Genomic DNA, 21,142 nt, shown 5'->3' with positions numbered 1-21,142 from the left:
TGTGGTGGCGCTGAGTGATGCTGTGGTGGTGCTGAGTGATGCTGTGGTGGTGCTGAGTGATGCTGTGGTGCTGAGTGATGCTGTGGTGGTGCTGAGTGATGCTGTGGTGGTGCTGAGTGATGCTGTGGTGGTGCTGAGTGATGCTGTGGTGGTGCTGAGTGATGTTGTGGTGGCGCTGAGTGATGCTGTGGTGGTGCTGAGTGATGCTGGAGTTGCGCTGAGTGATGTTGTGGTGGCGCTGAGGGATGCAGGTTTTGCGCTGAGTGATGTTGTGGTGGTGCTGACTGATGTTGTGGTGGTGCTGACTGATGCTGGGGTGGCGCTGAGTGATGCTGGGGTGGCGCTGAGTGATGCTGGGGTGGCGCTGAGTGATGCTGGGGTGGCGCTGAGTGATGCTGGGGTGGCGCTGAGTGATGCTGGGGTGGCGCTGAGTGATGCTGGGGTGGCGCTGAGTGATGCTGGGGTGGCGCTGAGTGATGCTGGGGTGGCGCTGAGTAATGCTGTGGTGGCGCTGAGTAATGCTGTGGTGGTGCTGAGTAATGCTGTGGTGGTGCTGAGTGATGCTGGGGTGGCGCTGAGTGATGCTGGGGTTGCGCTGAGTGATGCTGGGGTTGCGCTGAGTGATGTTGTGGTGGCGCTGAGTGATGCTGTGGTGGTGCTGAGTGATGCTGTGGTGGTGCTGAGTGATGCTGTGGTGGTGCTGAGTGATGCTGTGGTGGTGCTGAGTGATGCTTTGGTGGTGCTGAGTGATGCTTTGGTGGTGCTGAGTGATGCTTTGGTGGTGCTGAGTGATGCTTTGGTGGTGCTGAGTGATGCTTTGGTAGTGCTGAGTGATGCTGTGGTGCTGCTGAATGGTGCTGTGGTGGTGCTGAGTGGTGCTGTGGTGGTGCTGTGGTGATGCTGAGTGGTGGTGCTGAGTGGTGATGTGGTGGTGCTGAGTGGTGATGTGGTGGTGCTGAGTGATGCTGTGGTGGTGCTGAGTGATGCTGTGGTGGTGCTGAGTGATGCTGAGTGGTTCTGTGGTGGTGCTGAGTGATGCTGTGGTGGTGCTGAGTGATAATGTGGTGGTGCTGAGTGATACTGTGGTGGTGCTGAGTGATACTGTGGTGGTGCTGAGTGATGCTGTGGTGGTGCTGAGTGATGCTGTGGTGGTGCTGAGTGATGCTGTGGTGGTGCTGAGTGATGCTGTGGTGGTGCTGAGTGATGCTGTGGTGGTGCTGAGTGATGCTGTGGTGGTGCTGAGTGATGCTGTGGTGGTGCTGAGTGATGCTGTGGTGGTGCTGAGTGATGCTGTGGTGGTGCTGAGTGATGCTGTGGTGGTGCTGAGTGATGCTGTGGTGGTGCTGAGTGATGCTGTGGTGGTGCTGAGTGATGCTGTGGTGGTGCTGAGTGATGCTGTGGTGGTGCTGAGTGATAATGTGGTGGTGCTGAGTGATAATGTGGTGGCTGTAATTTACCCAAAGTTACTTAGTGGAAGAGGTTATTTCGAATCTGATTTATTGTTGCCCATTATCTGGGTACTTGACAAGCAGAACAATTGACACTGTTTTTAAGATCTGGCCTAGAGACAGCTTTACCTCTCTTTTTATCCTCATATATAGGAAAACATAATATATAAATTGTAAATACGTGTATACAACTAGGAACGCGAGGGTCAAGGGAGGAATGCAGGACAGGGGATGGGATGGTGTGGCAGTGGGTGTGAAAAAAGCAAACAGAAACAGCTGGGAGGAAGGGAACCAACACAAGCGATGGAGCAGCAATGGTAGGAGCGAATTAAATTTAACATCGCTAATTAACAAATAAAGAAGTGCAGGTAAAGGAGAAAATCAAACCATTGTGACTTGTACAGGTCACTTCTACAACAACCATACTTCTCTCCCTCTTGCCTTGTCAGAGCCCAAGCCACAAAAATAAAAGTTCAGAAGAAAGGCTACTTACATCATATCTATCATCAGCATCCAATCGTCTCTCGGCTGCTCCTCCCGCACCCGGGTGCCGGACCTCTCTAAACTAAGTAATTTGAAACATGACTTACTATTGTGAATCCATATGCCAGCATAAATGTTTGCTTATCCTGGGCCTAAGAATTACATTTCCAGGTGGATCCCTCTTCACCAACTTAAAATTAGATACACAACAGAAGTTATGAACCTGTTACTTCTTGCATTTTCTGTTACAGTTTGCTGGAAAAAGGCAACTCAGTGCAATTGCTTCAATGGGAGCACACAGACTTCAACTCCTACAAGGCAAATAGGTCGTCAAATAAAAGGGGCTGGAACATGGTCTCCAACCAACACAGACCGAGGTCGTAACTCACCTTTGTACGGAGCTTTGAAGCATGGATTTGTACTATTTTTGTTTATTAGAATGGCAGAAGGGAGAAGTTCGTGCTCCTATCCTGTCAACAAATGCTCGTGAAAAATAGCATAAAATTATTGACACTTAAAATTCTCTCTCTTCTAAACGGTGCTTCATAGCGCATCACTCTCGGTTCTAATTTTATATTGCTTTTCCGGGTAATAGTACATGACAAATGTTGTGTTGGGACCCTCCTCACACTTAGCTGGACTATGCCTTGATCCTAGCTTTTTAGTGATTTTCCATCTTGAGAAAGTGTTGTGAAGGAGCTGCAGGGAGCTATGTAGACCCCGCAAGTACATTAAAAATAGAAGACACTGTTTGCAGTAGTGCAAAAAGGGACACAAGTGGTTCGTAGGCACTTCAAAGCAGCCGGTACTTCTGTTAAAAAATATGATAAATAAGCCCTCACCAAAAGGAAAAAAATGAACTGCTGAATAACGGATATGCGATCAGAGCAGTATTAGCAATTTTGGTAACTTACCTGCACCTAAGAGAAGCACGCCAAGGTTAACAAGCTCTTGGCATTGCTGTGGGGGGGCGGGAGCGCATTGACGGGGGAGCAGCAGCCTTTGATGTGCGAGCGAGTGGGAGGGAACACCATATGGGGTGTAATTGAGAAGTGAGGCCAAGCAAACGCTGGGGAAGCGTCGCGCTTGAGTACCTCACATGCAATCCTCGCTGGTTTCAAGAGTTTATTTTGCCTACTATACTCTCGCAGAACAACGCATGCGCGTTGGTTCAGCGAGACCTAAAAAAGGCAGACATGCACTTCCATGAACTCTCTGGTCTGCAATGGGCCTCACCCTATATAGATTGATTTCTAACTCAACCATCCCTACCCCTCCCCCACACAAAGCTTCCCTGCTGGTAGGACACCTTTAGACAGTGCTTAAATTGGTAAATACACACAGACGCATACATAATGTGCAACCATGTAATATGGTCTAATATTTAAGGCAAAGCGATTTGAAATGGCGACTAGAACCCAGAGATGGCAACATAGAACCATATTAACAGGCACTGGAATTATGCGATTCTGCAGCCGCCTTGTTTTATACATAATAATGGATTTATCAGGTAAGATCTGCATAATATGCAGCAGCTGATGGGCTAATAAAAAAGACGATTCAAGCCCAAACATTACTAAAAATGCAACGACACGTCTTACTTCAGAGTGGAAGGTCTCTTGAAAATGTTGACTGGTCACTTTACTGTTGCTTATCGCTGTATTTGCGTGTTAAACTGGTACTACTGAGGTGAATGTAAATGCATAAAAAAGAAAATAATGAAGTAATACCACCACAAAATGTGCAGCATTATACCATATACTTGCTCTGTCAACTGTATCGCTATTTCTTGGCAGGACAGTGCCTAATGCCTTCTCTTTCTTGAGTCCTTTGTTCAGCCAGGTCCCTTCTCGGAACTTTAAGTCAGCCTTTTTGGGCTCTCAAGAACTATATATATGAAAAACAATTCGTCACATTACAGCCCAATAATGAGTTTGAAACACCCTCAAAAAGTGCAGAAAAAAGGGCGGAGGGCCTGAGGTAAATACAATGAACATAATCGAGATTACACTTAGTATGTACCAGAATGCACAAATTCACAAAAGCTTCCCATCAAAACTGATTTGTAATGCGAGCTCACTCGTGAAAGCGCAAAATCTGCACAACTCCATAGTTTACTCCATAGGTACTGTGCAGGGGCTGAAAATTGTGCACACAAGCGAAATTTCCAGAATACAAAGGCAAAGAACAAGTTGAACAAGTGTAAACGTTTGAACAGTAAAAAAAATAAATAAAAAAAAAATAAAGAATGTGTGCTCTAACTAAGCAAATACGAGATGCCAGGTGCAAAGTCAGTGTTCACCCACAAAGATCAAGCCCAGAAAACGCACCTGCTGTATGCCTCTCAATTAAGAAAATCAGTGTTTCTCTGGAGTCACTGAAGGCATGGCAGTAACTTATTTTCAGAACCTTTGGGCAACGGAGAGATCCCAAGCCGCCAACTCAATCCACTTAGGAGATAACCTAACTATAAAACATTTTAGAGGCTGCGGGGAATAATGTAATGAGCAAAATTCAAAGTGAACAGTTATGCACGTCATCTTTTTAAAACAGCAACTCCTCGTTTGACAAGATGGCATACAGGGGAATATGTGAACAAAACAATGTTTGGGCATAACAGTCAATAGTTGCAATATTATGCGTGGGGCCTAATCTACTCGGTGCCAGATTCTGCGTGGCAAGAGACAAAAAAACTCCAGCATATTAAAAACGAGGCCACTGGAATTGCGCAGTAGATTAGGACCAAGTTATGGGACGATATGAGGAAAATTGTGTCAGAGCATTACCTGGTAAACTTTTGATTTTTAAAACCCCGAATTTGTGGACAAATCTCTCACCTTATTACTACCAGTTTGACAGAGCAATGCAGCAATAGCCAACAAAAAGGTGAGCAGTCAACCTTTGCGAACGGCCTTCCAATTAGCGCATTACAAGTTGTTATATTTTTAGCTACCTCTGATCCGCTAGAAACAATTTGTTGTTGAAATTTGCAGATTATGCAGCAGACGATGGATTATGTATCAAATCCTTAATTATGCTGAATTATACTCGTCCACAAAATGGCATCATTCGAGTGGCCCCCATTAAAAAGTACGAAACGTCATACTACTGAACTTGGGAATTTGAATGCTTATTTGACCTTATGAGAATGGTAATAGTAAACACAACTACGATCGTGCACCTGTTCCTAAAAAAGCAACTTTTCAGTGAGACCCCCATAAGGAGTTTTGCATAGCACTTCTTGCAGCTGCATGATGAAGCATAGCCAAAGTATACGTTTAACCGCATAGTATGGGAAAAGACAATCGCAAGAACACATGGCTAGTAATTAGCTCCAAGAAATCAGCACACCAGGCCACTACCACATCGCTCTGCATCAAAAATAGTGATTACAATGCATTAAGAGAGCGTTCAACAGCTCAGTTCTGTTTAGTGCACAGGATTAGGATTTACAACCAGCTCCACTATATATCCTCTATCTTTAAAGACATCCAAAAATTGAAGTAGATACAAAAAACTGATATTGGCGTTTTTTCTATTATAGAAGTGTCCTTAAATCACACGCAGCAGCATATATGGTCTCAATTGCAATCATCATGGCAAAGTTAACAGATCCGACTTTAACGTGGTAACTCGTATGAACACAATGGCGTCGCCTAACACGGTATGCATGTTTTTACCACATTAAAGGCAGATTAGCGGTGCCAATGTTTGTGACGTGTATGAACACCATCAGTCAAAGCACACAACACATCACACATGCTCTTACACGAAAGACTTTGCGACACAATGCAGTTATACACAAGAAGATTGTGGCGGTAGCAGTAATGAGGAATTACCTACGATGAATATCTCACAGAGTTATGAATTGGCACAATATTTTCCCTATACTCTGCTGTGCATGGTGGCTGCGTAGTGCTCCGCTTAGCAAAACGACTGTCTCAGCAAGCATGTCAGAAGAATAACCGGCAGGGGCAGGCGGAGGGAAAGCTATGACTGATTTGAGATGCATTAAGTAAATAACGAGAACGGGAAAGCACAAGCCCGGTCTACTACATTTCAAATTAGAAGCATCGCAAGTCAGAAAAGTTGCTGAGCGCTCATTAATAACAAGGGGCTCGTAAATCTGCCCCATCTTATTTAAAATGCCACCAGAACCTCCGATGAGATTACCTTTCTGGAAGGGTAGTGGTTCCTTCTTCTCGCCTCTCATCCCACGCCTGCAGGCTTCGAGGCGCTTGCTTTGACGCTGCACGCCTTCTGGATTCTTTGAGAAGTGTAGAATGGATCTCCGCCCCGGGACGATATCCTGCCAACGGTCATGTGTTTGTCCCCGTTTGGGCCCAATCCAAACTGACGAATGTGGATGAGGTCAATGTTTCCGGAAAGAACTCCCACCCATTGGCCGGTAGAGGAGCGAGCCATTGTGATAATAGAGGAACAGAGAAGAGAGTTCACGCAAAGCTGAAAGCGAGGACTCTGCCCTTGAGCAAGAGGAGCCGCGCCTCCCAATCTCAGGGGCTCACTGTGCTTCCCAGAGAGACAGGAGATTGGGAAACGCGCACGCGTGGCCGGCGCCGATCGCTTTCCAGAGCGTGCGCGTGAAATCTCCTGTCTCCTCGGAAGCAGACCCGGCAGCAATAGTATCGCGCCTGCGCGATGGCATATGGCTTCGCCATATGCATCGCAGGCGCGAGACCTAAAAAGGAAAGGATAAGGAAAATACAAATTCGTACAGACCATAAGTCTTTTAAACCCAGATTATAAAATTTTTACGAAACTTTTAGCGAACCGGTTGAATAAAATAGTAGGGTCTCTTATAGGCCCTGATCAGTGTGGTTTTATAGCAGGTAGACATCTCCATACAAATAAAAAAATTATATTGGAGGCACTGGATTATTTTAACACTAATAAGGTGAAAGCTCAAATCTGGCTTTTAGATGCTGAGAAAGCTTTCGACCTGTTGTCATGGGACTGTCTTTTTGCTATTTTGCACAGTTTCGATTTTCCGATTGTTTTTATTTCCCTTTTAAAACAACTTTATGCGAATTCCAGGGCACAGATTATCATCAATAATATTAATATTGGGACATGTCAGGTTAGCAGAGGCACGCACCAAGGATGTCCTCTGTCGCCAATTTTATTTGTATTATTCATCGAACCATTGGCGATCGCAATCGGGGATACAATGACCGACACAGTTCCAGTAGCTGGAATGACAAACATAAAATTATATGCTGATGATATCGCCCTTTTTTTAGATTCAAAACCCTCAAGTCAAGTGAAAATTTAAAATATTTTTCATTGACTTTCAAAAGTTAGGGGGCTATAAGATAAATGTTAACAAGACAGAAATAATCTTAGCTAACTGCACTGTAGACACTTTAATGCCGGAATTTAGGCAGATATACAACATATGCCCAAAGAGATATCTGGGAATATTTATCTCGGATAAGCTGGAAGACCTGTATTCGTTAAATTATATACCTCTGTTAAAAAAGGTTGGGTCTCATTTAGATCGCTGGAATATACTACCATTGTCCAAAATGGGACAGGCAGCTTTAATACGTATGTCTATTCTACCTCTTTTTAACTTTCTTTTTAGTGCGGCCCCCTGTGCAATCCAGGTTTCCTTTTTTAAAAAAGTGGATGCTTTCATTACCTCCTTCCTTTGGGCAAAAAAGTTTTCTAGGCTTGCACTTAGCACTTTGTACCTCCCTTCTGCACAAGGAGGGCTGTCCCTCCCAAACGTTAGAGACTATTATTTAGCTTCTTTTGCACATCATAGCTCCAGGTTTTTTTTCTAGACGATCATGAGGCAGACAATTTTTTTATAAAGAAGATGTTGTTGGAATCTAAAATTACTGATCATGTTAGAATTACGAAGGATCCAAAGAAGGTTTGTTATAAGTCCTTACAGTGGGTTTTTAAACAGAAAACACAGCTCTTGAAATTTTATGGCATGTTTAAAATAAGTAGTACAACAAATTTAACCAATTTTAGCTCTGGCGAGGGGCGCCGTCTGGATAATAATTTAGTGAGACTTTGGAAGGAGAATGGCTTTGAGAAAATTGAGGACTTCCTCACAGGGAATAGATGGACATCCTGGGAGGAAATCGCTAGGCAGATCCACCACGCTTGTACAATACTGAAATGGTCTTTTGTTCTGCTCCATGCGGATCTTAGAGAGTTAGATACAGGTAATCTATTTTATAAAAAAGATCTGAATATAGCATTAAATAATCCAACACAAAAGAAGATCAGTACTTGGATTAAAATATTAAAAGATGACAACGGAATTGACTCCTCCAATAAGATCCTAAAAGGTGGAAAAAGAGGGAAGACATTGAAATTAGCAAACTGACATGGGATAAGATTAATACATTTAATAAAACCATCTTCCGCGGTGCTAATTTCAAACGTATGCAATTTTATAATAAATAGAACTTCCTCATTCCTCCATAGTATTTATCCCCAAGTTGCCGATAAATGCTTCCGCTGCGAAGAAAAAGGCACCTGGAAGCATATCGTCTGGGAGTGCCTCAAAATACAGTTATTCTGGAGGGAAATAGAAAAATATCTTTCAACCACGATCAAAGCCACTATTTCTTTTGATGAGTTAACTACAGTCCTAGGCTTCTCCCCGAGCCACACTTCTCACAATGAGTCCTTATTTATAGCCTCTCTCATAGCTAAATCTCTTATTTTACAATCCTGGAAATCAGAGTCAGTACCAACCCTACAGGCATGGAAGACAAAATTATTACAGATTCAGGGTAGGGAAAGAAAATACGCACTGAGATCAGGGGCCCTTAAGAAGTACGATAAATACTGGACTGTGTTTGAATCCTAGTTTGATTATTTTCGATACCTATTTTCAACAACTTCTTCTAATATTAGCCTGCTAGATCGTTATTATGATAGTACTATACACATTGCACTTTATGACTAAGTTCTAAATTGTCGAAATTCGAACATGTTTTTGTATATAAATGACGCTAGTGTAAGATGGGTCTAGATTTTGATTCACATTTTTGTATTAACTTTATCAGTAATGTCATGCAAATGTTTTTGTACTTATGCACACGCACTTTATTTTGTACTGTATCAATTCCGCTGCTAATGTGTCATGTAATGTTTACTCTTTGATTATGAACTCTCAATAAAAAAATTTAAAAAATAAAAATAAAAAAGAAAATTGATAAGTCTCTCAGACGCACAATTACCATCCCTATACCCCAACATGATTTCTATATCTGTTAGAGGACAATCTAGCCCTAATTTATGATGCACTTGGCCGATTTTCTGCCAGAAATCGTTCCGTTCTGAACAGTTTACAAACATATGTAATATATCCGCTGCATATATGCCACATTTTGGACATTTTGTCCGATCCCCTCCTGTGCTCTCTTGATTCCATTTAGATATTTTATGTGGCGCCTAATACAGCATACATATAGTGCAAAATTGTTGTAGTCTCAAACTAACCGAATGGACGACATCAGCAATAGTGCCAAAAGCATGTTTAATAACGATTGGTGTTACCTCTGTCCCCAGGGTTTGACTCCAGCGTGTAGCTAGCTATACACTATCATCCTGTTCATAATTATTAAGGTGTTTGTACATTTCACTAATCAGAGACTTCGTTTTATCCCCATGCAAACAGTCCCAAATCTCGGAATCAGTTATTGAAGTCCAAGCCAAATGTTTTACTAAATAATCCCTGATTTGTAAGTACTTAAAATAAAAATGACCAGGTAGTTTAAAGTAGATTTGTAAACTCTCAAATGTTACTGGCCCATTTTTATCATATAGGTCCCCAAGACACTGGATCCCATATTTAGCCCATTGTTTACCTGCATTATCATGGAACACCTCAGGAAACATTGGATTGCCCCATAATGGCAGGTTATCGTAGTATAGGTACAGATTACCTCTAACAGCCATTGCTTGCCAAACGTATGCTATCTAGGATAGTCTTAAACCTGACTCTCTTAAAATAGTTTGGTTCATTAGTCCGATATAGAAACATATGACTAGATCAGGCGACAAAGAGAGTCTTTCTGGTTGAGACTTAACAGACTACGAAATCGCCCAGAGAACACTGCCCAAAAATAAATCTTGAAGTCCGGGAAATCAAGTCCGCCTTGATTGTAAGCGAGTTTAAGCATCTCTATCACCCGTCTGGATTTTTTATGCCCCCAAATGGAACTACTAAATATACCTTCAAGTTTCTTAAAAAAATACATTAGGAACCCTCAAGGGAATTGATCGAAATAAGTATAAGAATTTGGGTAATATTTTCATTTTAATTAATTGGGAGTTTGCCAATTTTTTAATTGCATAGCAGTCTCCTTAAATAATAATTCATAATTTAAAGAAAAATTACGATTGATCGTAGCTGAGAGCCGGACCCCCAAATAAGTAACTACCGGGTAAATACCCATGATTGAACATTCGGGCTTAAAATTAATAAGCACTTGCGTTTTGTTTACATTCAATTAATATCCGAACAGAGCACCAAATTTAGTCCGTTCCTCCTCAACTGATCTTAACGCCCTGGCAGGATTAATTGTAAAACCTGTGATATCATCTGCATATGCAGTTATCTTGAGTTTGATTGCCTCTGTTATTAGTGAATATATTTGTATATTGGATTGCAATGCACATATAAATGGCTCTATTTAAAGAGCAAATCGCAAAGGGGAGAGAGGGCAACCTTACCTAGTGCCACATAACATTCTGAATGATGAATGTAGTCCGAAGTATGATCATTTTGCTTGGGGTTTATCGTATAGAGCTTGGATCCAGTACTTGACCTGTCCCTTAAAACCAAAAGCTGCCAATGTAGCCCATACAAAACCCCACCCTCTCAAAGGCTTTTTCAGCATTTAAAAGAATCATGCAGAGGTCTATTGACAGCTTCTCTGCCATGTCGAAGGACCGTACTGCCATATTAACATGAGGAGTAGTATCTCTGCCTATAACAAATCTGTGTTGGTAGTCAGACACTAGTTCTGACATCATTGGAGCCAATTGATTTGCCAAGATTTTTGCAAAAATCTTGGCATCCGCTTTTATGAGCAAAATCGGTCGATATGAGCCACACTCAGCAGGTGGTTTATTCTTTTTTAGGAAAAAAAACTATCTGCATCATATTCCATGATTCTGGTATCGTCCCACATAAACCAATATGTTGTATAACCATTGTAAATGGTACAAGTAAGACACTATTGAAAACTTTATAGAATTCTTTAGGTATAGAATTATCCCCAGCAGCTTTCCCAGAAGGGAGAGCAGATATTGCTATATTTATTTCTTCTGTCGTAATATCGCCATCTAATGAAGCCACATTTTCCTCCCTCATGGCTGAAAGATAACTATCCTTAAGATATTGTGCCATATCTCTCTTATCAGGTATAAATGTATATGAATACAATTTCTGATAGTACATGTAAAACTGATCTAGTACAGCTTGGGGATGAGTATATAAAATTCCATTTGTACCTTTTATAGCACTAACCTTTGTTTTAGCCCTTTCGTCTTTTACTCTAGGAGCCAGGACCATACCAATTTGCTCGCCATATTCATATTCTGATAGCTGATATTTATTATATCTAACTGCTATTTTTTCCTGAAAAGACTTCTTAACTGCTTTTTTAGCGTCTATCAAAGAGAGAAGCAGCTGATCCTGATCCATAGTATCCCGCTTAACTGCTTCAGCATGTTGTTTTTCGTTATTATATACTGATTGAATAGGCATCTGAGTCTTTTTTCCTCTCCTTGTTCTGCTGCCATATAAATTGCTGAGTGATGCCTCTAACAAATGCTTTCATAGTATCCCAAACAGTAAGCGGGGATGCTGTCCCAATATTCTCACAAAAAAAATACCTCAAGCTGTTTAGCAATATTAGCCAGATATTCACTATCTGTAAGTAAATATCTTGGAAAAGAGAAGGATCTGGGTGTTTTATATTCAGGTGTAGCCTGAAAAGATAGTATAATAGGGTTATGATCAGAACTAACCCGAGGGCATATTTCCATGTCTGAAACTGACATTACATATCTGAAAGCCATGCCATATCAATTCTTGAGTAAAGCTGATGAAGAGCAGAGTAAAACGTATAGCCTCCAAGCATCTTTTATTGACTGCAGCCGCACCATTTCCAATATTGCAGAACGTGTCCTTCGCATTCTAGGAGTAGCCCCCTGTGTTGTTGAGTCAATACTGTAGTCCATAACACAATTAAACTCCCCCTTCACCCGCCACTTCCCATCCCAATCTAACATTTCCATATTAAGCAAATCAAAAACGGTAGGATCATCTATATTAAATTCATAGACTGAACAAAACACATACTTCTTGCCTCTAATTTCTAACAGTGCGAGTTTCCATCGGCCCCTCTGATCCATCAGTGTCTTATTTATTGTACATGAAAACCTCTTATGCTTTAATATAGCAGCACCCCTTATTGCAACATTTTGTGTAGTACATACTATTATTTCTTAACCAGATGTTTAAAAAGATTCCGATCCTTATATGCAAGATGTGTCTCTGTTAATAAAACTGTATGTGGGCGGTACATTTTGAGCTCCTCATACACTAATTGTAGCTTATTTGCACTGTTCAATCCCGCAGCATTCCATGCCAAACATTTAATCCGATCCATAGTAATGATCATTCTTATCGACTAAATTGCTACTAAACCAAATTCCCTTCTTTATTCTTACACATCTTACACCTCTGCCTAAATCAAACTGTTTACTGAACCTCCTCTTACCCAAACTGTGAAGTGTCCCCTGATGACATTTTCCACCCCTCGTATTTACCCCACAACAGCCTCCCACCACCCCTAGAACCTCTGATGTTCTCTGCCCCCACCCTGTTCCAAAAAGGAGTAATCCTCCCCTTTTACCTGCTGCCGCTTATTTGGGCAGCTCCTCGGAGACCGTACCACTACTGTAGCCCCCCATGCCCTATCCCATTTAGCGAAGAGGAGAAAAAGAAGAAAGGAAAACCATAGCAAGAAAAACCAACAAAAGAAAAAAAGAAGTTTTGTTAAGTCTTATTAGCTGCTTCCGCTTGCAGATCGCTTGCTTAGTCTCTTTTTCATCTGAGAAAAAATACGAGTGTCCACCCTTCAAGACCTTTAGCTGTGCAGGCTCCTGTAAAAATACTTGTGCTCCTTATTGAATCAATTAACTGGTGTAGCTTCCAACGTCTGTCCATGGTTATCTTACATAAATCGGATCAAACAAAAAAAGTAAGAGTCCACTGTAACAGGTTAATTAGGGCAAACTTTCAAAGAAGGAAATTCCCAAAGAAAATCAAAAATGATAGAGAATATTGGGCTCCTTGCTGATGCTGGGCCAACAGAAGTCTATGAACTCATTGTAACTGAGAATCCCAGTCCCAATCTGCTAGTTGAGCGAAGGCCTTCTGGAACAGCTGGACCACAAATGCCCTCGGGTATGAGCCCTCCTTTCCCTCCGGGACCCCGAATATCCTTATATGATGCAGTTGCTGGCGATTCTCTAAGTCTTCTAGCTTAGTTTTCTAATCGTGATATCATAGACTTGACCCTCCCCTCCCCTTTAGCCTGAACCCATTTACGGAGAGGACTATTTTCAGAAGCAACTTTGGCTTGTAAAGGTACTATATTTTGTCTCAGATTGTCGTGTACATGACATATTTTCTTTGCAGATCTTGATGATACTTTGGCCTTTTGTTTTGACTTTTTGCCATAAGATACATTAGGTGATTTAGACACAAATCCAGCCTTCTCTGTTGTATCTTTTAAAACTGCCAGCACATCACTCTCCTTTTCCAATAATTTGGGATTGTCCAATCTCTGGCCGCCATCTTGCAATAATAATAGTTCCTTGCAGCCTCTATCACCATTCAATGTCAGTGTGTCTGGTGGCATATTTCCATCACCCACTAAGCTTCCATCGGATGAGATACTTGCCATATCCTCCCTATCAACTTCCAGTAGAGAACATGCTGAGTCCACAGGTGCTGAGTGTTCGTGCGCGACTTCTGTAGCATTCTCGTTGTGTCTGCGATTTTCCCACTCTCCTCCAACATTATTTACATTCTCTTGGAAATCACAAACCAATAAGCCTGTTGTCAAATAATGAGTCTTGGCACTTTCTGGATTTAAATCCCTCTCCTTCTCCAATTGCCCTGGAGAATTCTTCCTCTCAACCTCGGGGTCCTTTAAACAATTACTAGAGACTTCACAGGCTACATTATGGCATTAACGGAATCGCCTCCATCAAAACATCTGTTATTTTGTTGCTATTTAGTCTCCCCAGCAGAGAAGAGGTTTGCTGCTTTTCCAGATTAAAACATAATCATGTTAAAAACATGTAAGAAATCTTTGCACATTTTATAAGTACACATGCAAGACAAAAATAAGAAACTTTTGCTACAATTTCAAAACATAATATGTACAAGTACAGGAGAGAACAGTAGAAATAAAATAGTTCATATCATTGTGGAGCCACCAGTAACTTCAGGATTGTCTGTCACAATAGAAATATTATTCATAAACGTTTTCCCTTAACTGTGATAAGAACTATGTTTTGTCTACTGTTCTCTCCCGTTAAATGTTTTTAACATGATTGTTTTAATTTAGCGGTTTTAATTGTATGAAATAAAAATATTTCTTTACTATATATATTTTTGATATTTGGGACATTGATGTTCTGATGATACGGGCTGTATAAATTGTATGATTGTTATCGTATGGTTTGAGACCAAAAGAGGATACTTGTTGTTTGACTTTTGTCAATTTCGTGCTGTACCTCTTTTGGTTTTTAAAGAGCCCCTCTCATTTTCTGAGACCTTCTCATGTTTTCTCCTTGTAGAGTTTGAATATATTTTTTTAATGTGTTTTGAATGCTTATAGTCTTCTGTGTGACTAGTCAAGTTGCAAGTCTTCAGACTTTCCTCGCCTTTTAGTTACATTGAATCTCATTTTTTCCCCTTTGACCTGCTGGGATGGTGCAGTACGCCAGGAGCAGGAGCTGCGGAATGGTGGGTCAGTGGACAAGAAGCTTACCACTTTGGCAGACCTCTTTAGACCTCCTATCGATTTGATGCACAAAGGAAGCTTTGACACGGTGAGTAAGAATTAGCAGTGAAACAGGTCAGTGGGTATGTTAAGTTAACACCTTGGCTGCTACTTGAATTTTGCCCCTGTGCTGGACATTCCAGAACAGGGTGTGGTCGTGACGGAACCATTCCGTCATCAGCACAGCTCAGCCGTGACTGATGACGGAATGGTTCAGTCACAAGCATCGAAGGGGTTAAAGAATAATTTCAGACTTCTTGCTACTTGAATTCCGTAGGCCAACTGAAAGTGCATGGCTTATTTTTACACAATAGGCGGTCTATGACGGGTCCTTCCATCATAGTTTTCATTGCCACCCTAAAGTTGTGCATCATTGAATGTTTCTTGAAAATTGTAAATATTGAAATTTCCCTGTCTGTGCGACGGATCTCAGAGTACTCTTTTACCACCTAGTACTCAATGGTAGTAATCACTGTGTAGTTATAGTTCAGCCTTACTTTCCATTGATCAGGTATGAGGAAATGGGGTAAATTATATTGTGTGGTTGTGTGTCCTCACCGTGTAATGCACTTACCGGCCTGTTTAAGTCGAGTAAGTTTTGTTTGTAAAACTCTCGGATCGATCCTGGATAGCTGTGGCAATGAGCAGCAAGTCTTAAACAGAGGAACACGGGTTAAGCTTTCAAACAGCAACAAAACAATTGAAGAAGATTTAGACACAACACTCAAGAAATCCGAACCCAATTATAAAAATAGCAGTTCCAGGTACTTTATCCATGTTGCAATGGATTCCTGTGGAGTGATCCCGATGCAGGGGATGAAGGATGCAGAGGATGCTTTTTATGCAGTGCAGTCGACTGGGGTCTCCCTGTTAGGGATGCCATGGTCCACGAAGGGCTGATGTCCCGTGAAGAACTCTTCAGTCTAGCTATAGTCCTGTTGCCACTGGATTATACCAGTCGCCCGTTGTTGCGATCGCGGAATAATCTTTCCTGGCTTGATAGCTTGCCTTCTGAGGGTCCCAGCAACTCTCCAACAACATTCTGGGAATCAGTGAACTCTGGTGCAACTGCCTTGGTACTCTGTGCTGCACGGCGGTGGTGGTAGTAGCTTGAAGACTTTGGGCTGCCAAGGGGCTCATGTCACTTCTGGTGCAGAATGGAGTTGATCCTGAGTCACATTATGCAACTTGTCAATGCACATGATGTAGTTTGGCACGCAGCGATTTCATAAGGTGAGAAATCTGCAGTATCCACCAGAAAGTTATTAGAGGTAAGTAACGTGTTCTCTATGGCAACATATTTGTTTGGCACATTAAAGCTCTTTACAGGAAAAATATAATCTCTCTGCCTTTTTCTACACATTCTGAGCATCAGAAATAAACTTAAAAGATTCTGCATGTTTGTGTGTTAATTTCATATGAAAGCGGAAGATGCTAATCATGTAAGGGGTTTTCAGGAATGGCAATGGTGGGACTGTGCATTGTAAGGAATAACATACTTTCTCTTATACATTTTAAGGATATTGCAAGTCACCTCAGAGTTCCTTGTCCTTCTAAAAACTTTGGCCTCGTTAATCTATATAGTTACGGAACTCCTCAAGTAACTTGCAATACCCTTATAATGTTTGGCAAGGGTCACATTTTCCCATATAGTTTCCCATACATTTTCCCACAAGTGTGGGCATGGCCAATCACTTCATTTAAAGTTCAAGACTGGGCTCTGCTCTGTATAGCGATCCGCTTCATCCACATTCAGCTGACTGTGGATGCAGCAGATCGCTATATGGAGCAGAGCCAGTTATGAACTTAGAATGAAGTGATCGGCCACACAGACACTTGAAACAGTTTGTCCTATTGGAGCACTGGAGGAGTGAAAGCACCCGTGAACTTCACATTCCTGAGAGTTTTCTGTGTCAAAGTCAGCTATTCGAATCGATAGCTATTATCTTGACCTCGAACGCGATTTTTTCTGTGTCAACGCCAGTTACGTCGACCTTGAATACGATTTTAATGTACTAGACTACATCAACCATTTTAAGCCACCAATGTAGTCTCTTAAAGTCATTCAACTGAAGATGGTCTAACAGATGCCTTCACTACATAGACCGAAACGTCAACAATTACACCTATTTTCTTTGTGAATTTTTTCACTAAAGGCTGTGTTTTCTGTATAATCAGTCGCAATTTCCTTTTGTACATATTGTTTGGAAGAGGTGACCACATTAGTGACAATGAGAAGACTATAGTAACGTATAACTTTTAAATCTTAGTCACTGTGTGTTGATTTATGTGCATACATGTAGCTTTCTTTGTACCCTTGAATATTGATTCAAAAAAAAATTTGTGTTTCAAGAAGCATACACCTGTTTGAAATATTGTTTTGCTGATTTGTTCATGTTTAATTCAGTTTTTGAAATAATTTAATGTGAGCTACTGTGTAGAGCTCATCATTGATGCTTGCTTAAAAACATGAGAATAAGTAGAGAAAAGAATCCCTTGTAGGCACGTTCACCCGCTGATACACTAATTACCCAAGCCTCTAAGGGTTTATTGGGTTCCCCACCCTTCCTTTCACGACTCAAAATAGTGGCAGTTATAGCAATGTACAAAATAAGGCGCACACAGCTTTCAACAGCTGACGTCACCAGACCTAACCAGTTGTGTTAAATTAAAGATGATCTAATAGAGACATCTGGCTGCAGATTCCTTACCTATGAGCTTTCAATGTGTCAGGCTGGATCCGGAAGACTTTTATTAGCAGTACCCTTGCGCTCCAATAACTGGCATTGGTCGACTTTGCGTGGCGTCGTCGGCGTGTTGTTCGTCGTGGTGACGTCCGTGTATTTAATATAACCGCGACACCGGTGAGCTGATGTTAATTGTTATGTTATGTTATGTTACTATAGTTTTATATAGCGCAAATCACCACTGGTCTCTAAGCGCTTTTAAAGAATGGAACACAACAAATAGCCACCAGTTGTCCGCCCGCGACCCAGCTGACGATTAAATTAAGGATGTTGTCTTTTTGAACAGGTTGGTCTTTAACGCCTTTCTGAAGGGCAGTAACACTGGTTCCCCTCGCAAGGTTTCTTTCCAGGCAGATCCATTAATGAGAGATACCTTCTGTAATGTTTTTGACTTTGAGGGAACATTCCCTAAAGATGATTGCTGCCTCGTGTCTGGCCCCACAGAGGTCGCCTCGTCGATCCCGGTCTCGGTCGAGAGAAATGTCTGAGCACTGCTCCGGTGAATCGAAGTCCTCTTCGTCGAAGTCAGGTAAAAGGCACCACAAAAAACACACTTCGCCTGTCACGGGACCAGGCAGAGGACCCTAGGCGTTCGAGACCCTGTTCCATGGAACAGGTGCCTGGGTCTGCTCTGTGTTTCTCTACCTTCTTGGGTCCGGGAGCGACCCCCGCCCAGTTTAAGGGGTTTTGACATCATGTGCGCCATATTTCGAAGTCCTAACCCTGCCAGCATTCCTTAAGTCCTCTCAGACTCAGATGATGGAGGAGCAACCGTGGGTTCCGTGCCTTCAGCTCCGGCACAATGGCTTCCAGCTGGACCCGTTCCTGGGTCCGGACCGGCACCAGTTACACCTCCACAGTGGACTTCCCCAGCGCCGCGTCCACCGCCAAGGTCTTCGGCGTCGCTGGCGCCTCTCCAATCCTCATTCCTGATGACACTGAGCCGGTCAGGCGTCTTCCGCTGCCGACAGAGCAGTATGGCTCCATGCTGTTCAACCTGACTTATTCTGAAGTGTTAGTAATAGATGAAGAGGATTAGGAGGGGGTGTTTGATCCCTTAGAAATCCTGCAACCTGGACATGGACTGGTATGAGGAACAGGGTGATTCCAGTTGTCTGGACACCAACCCAGATTCTTGCATGCTGTCTCTACCTAACCTGGCCACAGAGGAGGTTTCATCATTTGCTATGGTGGTGCTTAGGAATGCAGAGGTCTTGGACCTGCAGTTTCCTACTGTGGCAGTCAAGACTAATGTCTTGACAGAGGTCCTGAAGCCTGGTGTCTCCAACTCGGAACCCTTGCCGCCTTTCAGTGAGACCTTAACGGACGTCCTTCTGGCCACCTGGTCCAAGCCCAGCACAGGGACTCTCTTGGACAAGGGAGCTATAGAGAGGGTTCCCGGGACCGAAATAGGTGTGGTTGTAATTCCTGCTATTTTCTGGTTCCAAAGAAGGACGGAGGCCTTCATCCTATCCTCAACTAGTTCCTTGTAAAGAAGTTCATGATGCTCATCCTAGCTCAGATCCTGTCTGCCCTTCATCCGGGAGACTGGATGGTAGCGCTGGGTTTGCAGGATGTCCTGCCTGCCCATCGTCGCTACCTGCGGTTTATGGTGGACCACAAGCACGTTCAGTTTGCGGTGCTTCCCTTCATCGTCACAAAGGTGATGGCGGTGGTCGCAGCACATCTACGGAGATCAGAAGTTTGTCTTTCCCTATCTCGACGACTGGTTGTTGACGGTGGACTCGTCCCAAGCAGTCGCCTCCCACCTCCAGACTACAGAAAACCTCCTGCATTTGCGGGGGTTCAGTATCAACATGCCGAAATCACACCTGACTCCCTCTCAGATGCTCCCTTTTATCGGGGCAGTTCTGGACACGGTGCAGTTTCTGGCCTATCCTCCCGAACGGCAAGTCTAGGATATTCCGGCTATGATACAGATGTTTCAGCCTCTATCTTGGATTTCGGTGCGAATGACTCTGAGGCTGTTGGGCCTCGTGGCCTCCAGCATCCTGCTGATGGGCCATATACAGTGGGGCATGCTGGCTCCGCTGTGGGACCTGAAGTTCCAATGGTCTCAACATCGAGGACATCTTACCAACCTGGTTCAGATCTCAGAAGGCACTGCGAAAGACCTGCAGTGATTCTTAAACCGCGATTGGGTCAGAAGCAGACCCCTCTTCCTTCCCATCCCATATCGCACAGTAGTAATGGATGCTTCTCTTCTGGCATAGGGAAGCCATCTGGGGGAGGTGGAAAGCAAAGGATTCTGGTCTCCGGTGGATGCCAGGCTCCATATCAACCTGTTGGAGCTTCGGGTGATACGATTGCCACTGAAAGCCTTTTTACCATCCATCAAGGGAAGGCTAATTCAGGTGTTCACGGACAACACTACGGCCGTGTGGTACTGCAACAAACAAGGCAGAGTGGGGTTGCGGACTCTTTGTCAAGAGGCCCTGCGCCTCGGGACTTAGCTGGAAAAACTTGGCATTTCCCCTGGTGGTACAACATCTGGCCAGTTCTCTGAATGTCAGGGCAGACAAACTCAGCCTAAGGTTCCTTGCAGATCATGAGTGGCTTCTCCATCCGGATGTGGCGCAAGGGCTCTTCCAATGGTGGGGAGAGCCTTGGTTAGATCTGTTCTCCGAAGAGAATGTGCAATGTCAGCACTTTTGGGTGTTGATGATTTCAAGGTGGCTCTTGCTTGGCAACACTTTGTTGCGAGTGGCGATCAGGCCTCCTGTAAGCTTTTCTATCCATATTATTGGAAAACAAGCTGCACCGGGCTCAGTGCTGGATAATCTTTGTACTAGAAACTCACAACCTGGCTACCTATATTACAATCGAAATACACAGACTCAATTATAGAAAAAATATTTTTGATTTATTATTTTTATATCTTATTAGATTCATTAGTAGGGCATTTGACATACAAAGCAGCTATTTACATAAAATAAAACAGTATATAAACAATGTTGAATTGAAGCATGTTTATACTTAAAAAACTTTTATAGTTTGAACCACCGAATAGTACACAACAGGAGACCCTACTTTAAACTACAACCGTACTTAGAGCATAGTTCTCAATTATTAAGCATTCAATACAAATATGTAGATACAAGAGTTGGAATAATGATATCTTAAAATCCAATCTCTGAACATTGGTCAAGATGGTAATCTACCAACGCGTTTCGGCAGAGCCTTCGTCAGGGTTTTTTAGGTCTCGCCTAGACGAAAGCAAAAGCGAAGCTTTTGCTGTCTATGCGAGACAACTTATGTTGCCACTTTTCTGGGAATATTGTGGACATCAGACTGTTACGAGCTTTTTCTGCTGTAGTCAGGCTGTCACGAGCTTCTCCTTTGGAGATTTGACCTCGTGAGCGCG

General features: G+C 42.7%; 1 protein-coding gene across 1 annotated transcript in view; it reads left to right on the top strand.

The window, feature by feature from the left end:
• Positions 1-21,142, top strand: part of UBXN7 (UBX domain protein 7) — a 684,054-nt gene that overhangs the window by 215,223 nt on the left and 447,689 nt on the right. Inside the window, exon 5 of the mRNA XM_086943995.1 lies at positions 14,947-15,059. Within this exon, the coding sequence (XP_086800121.1) occupies positions 14,947-15,059 (113 nt within the window). The remainder of the gene's footprint in view (positions 1-14,946; positions 15,060-21,142) is intronic.

This window comes from Lissotriton vulgaris, chromosome 11 (assembly GCF_964263255.1).
Source record: "Lissotriton vulgaris chromosome 11, aLisVul1.2, whole genome shotgun sequence".
NCBI classification, from domain to species: domain Eukaryota; kingdom Metazoa; phylum Chordata; class Amphibia; order Caudata; family Salamandridae; genus Lissotriton; species Lissotriton vulgaris.
This window is presented reverse-complemented; position numbering and strand designations above follow the sequence as displayed.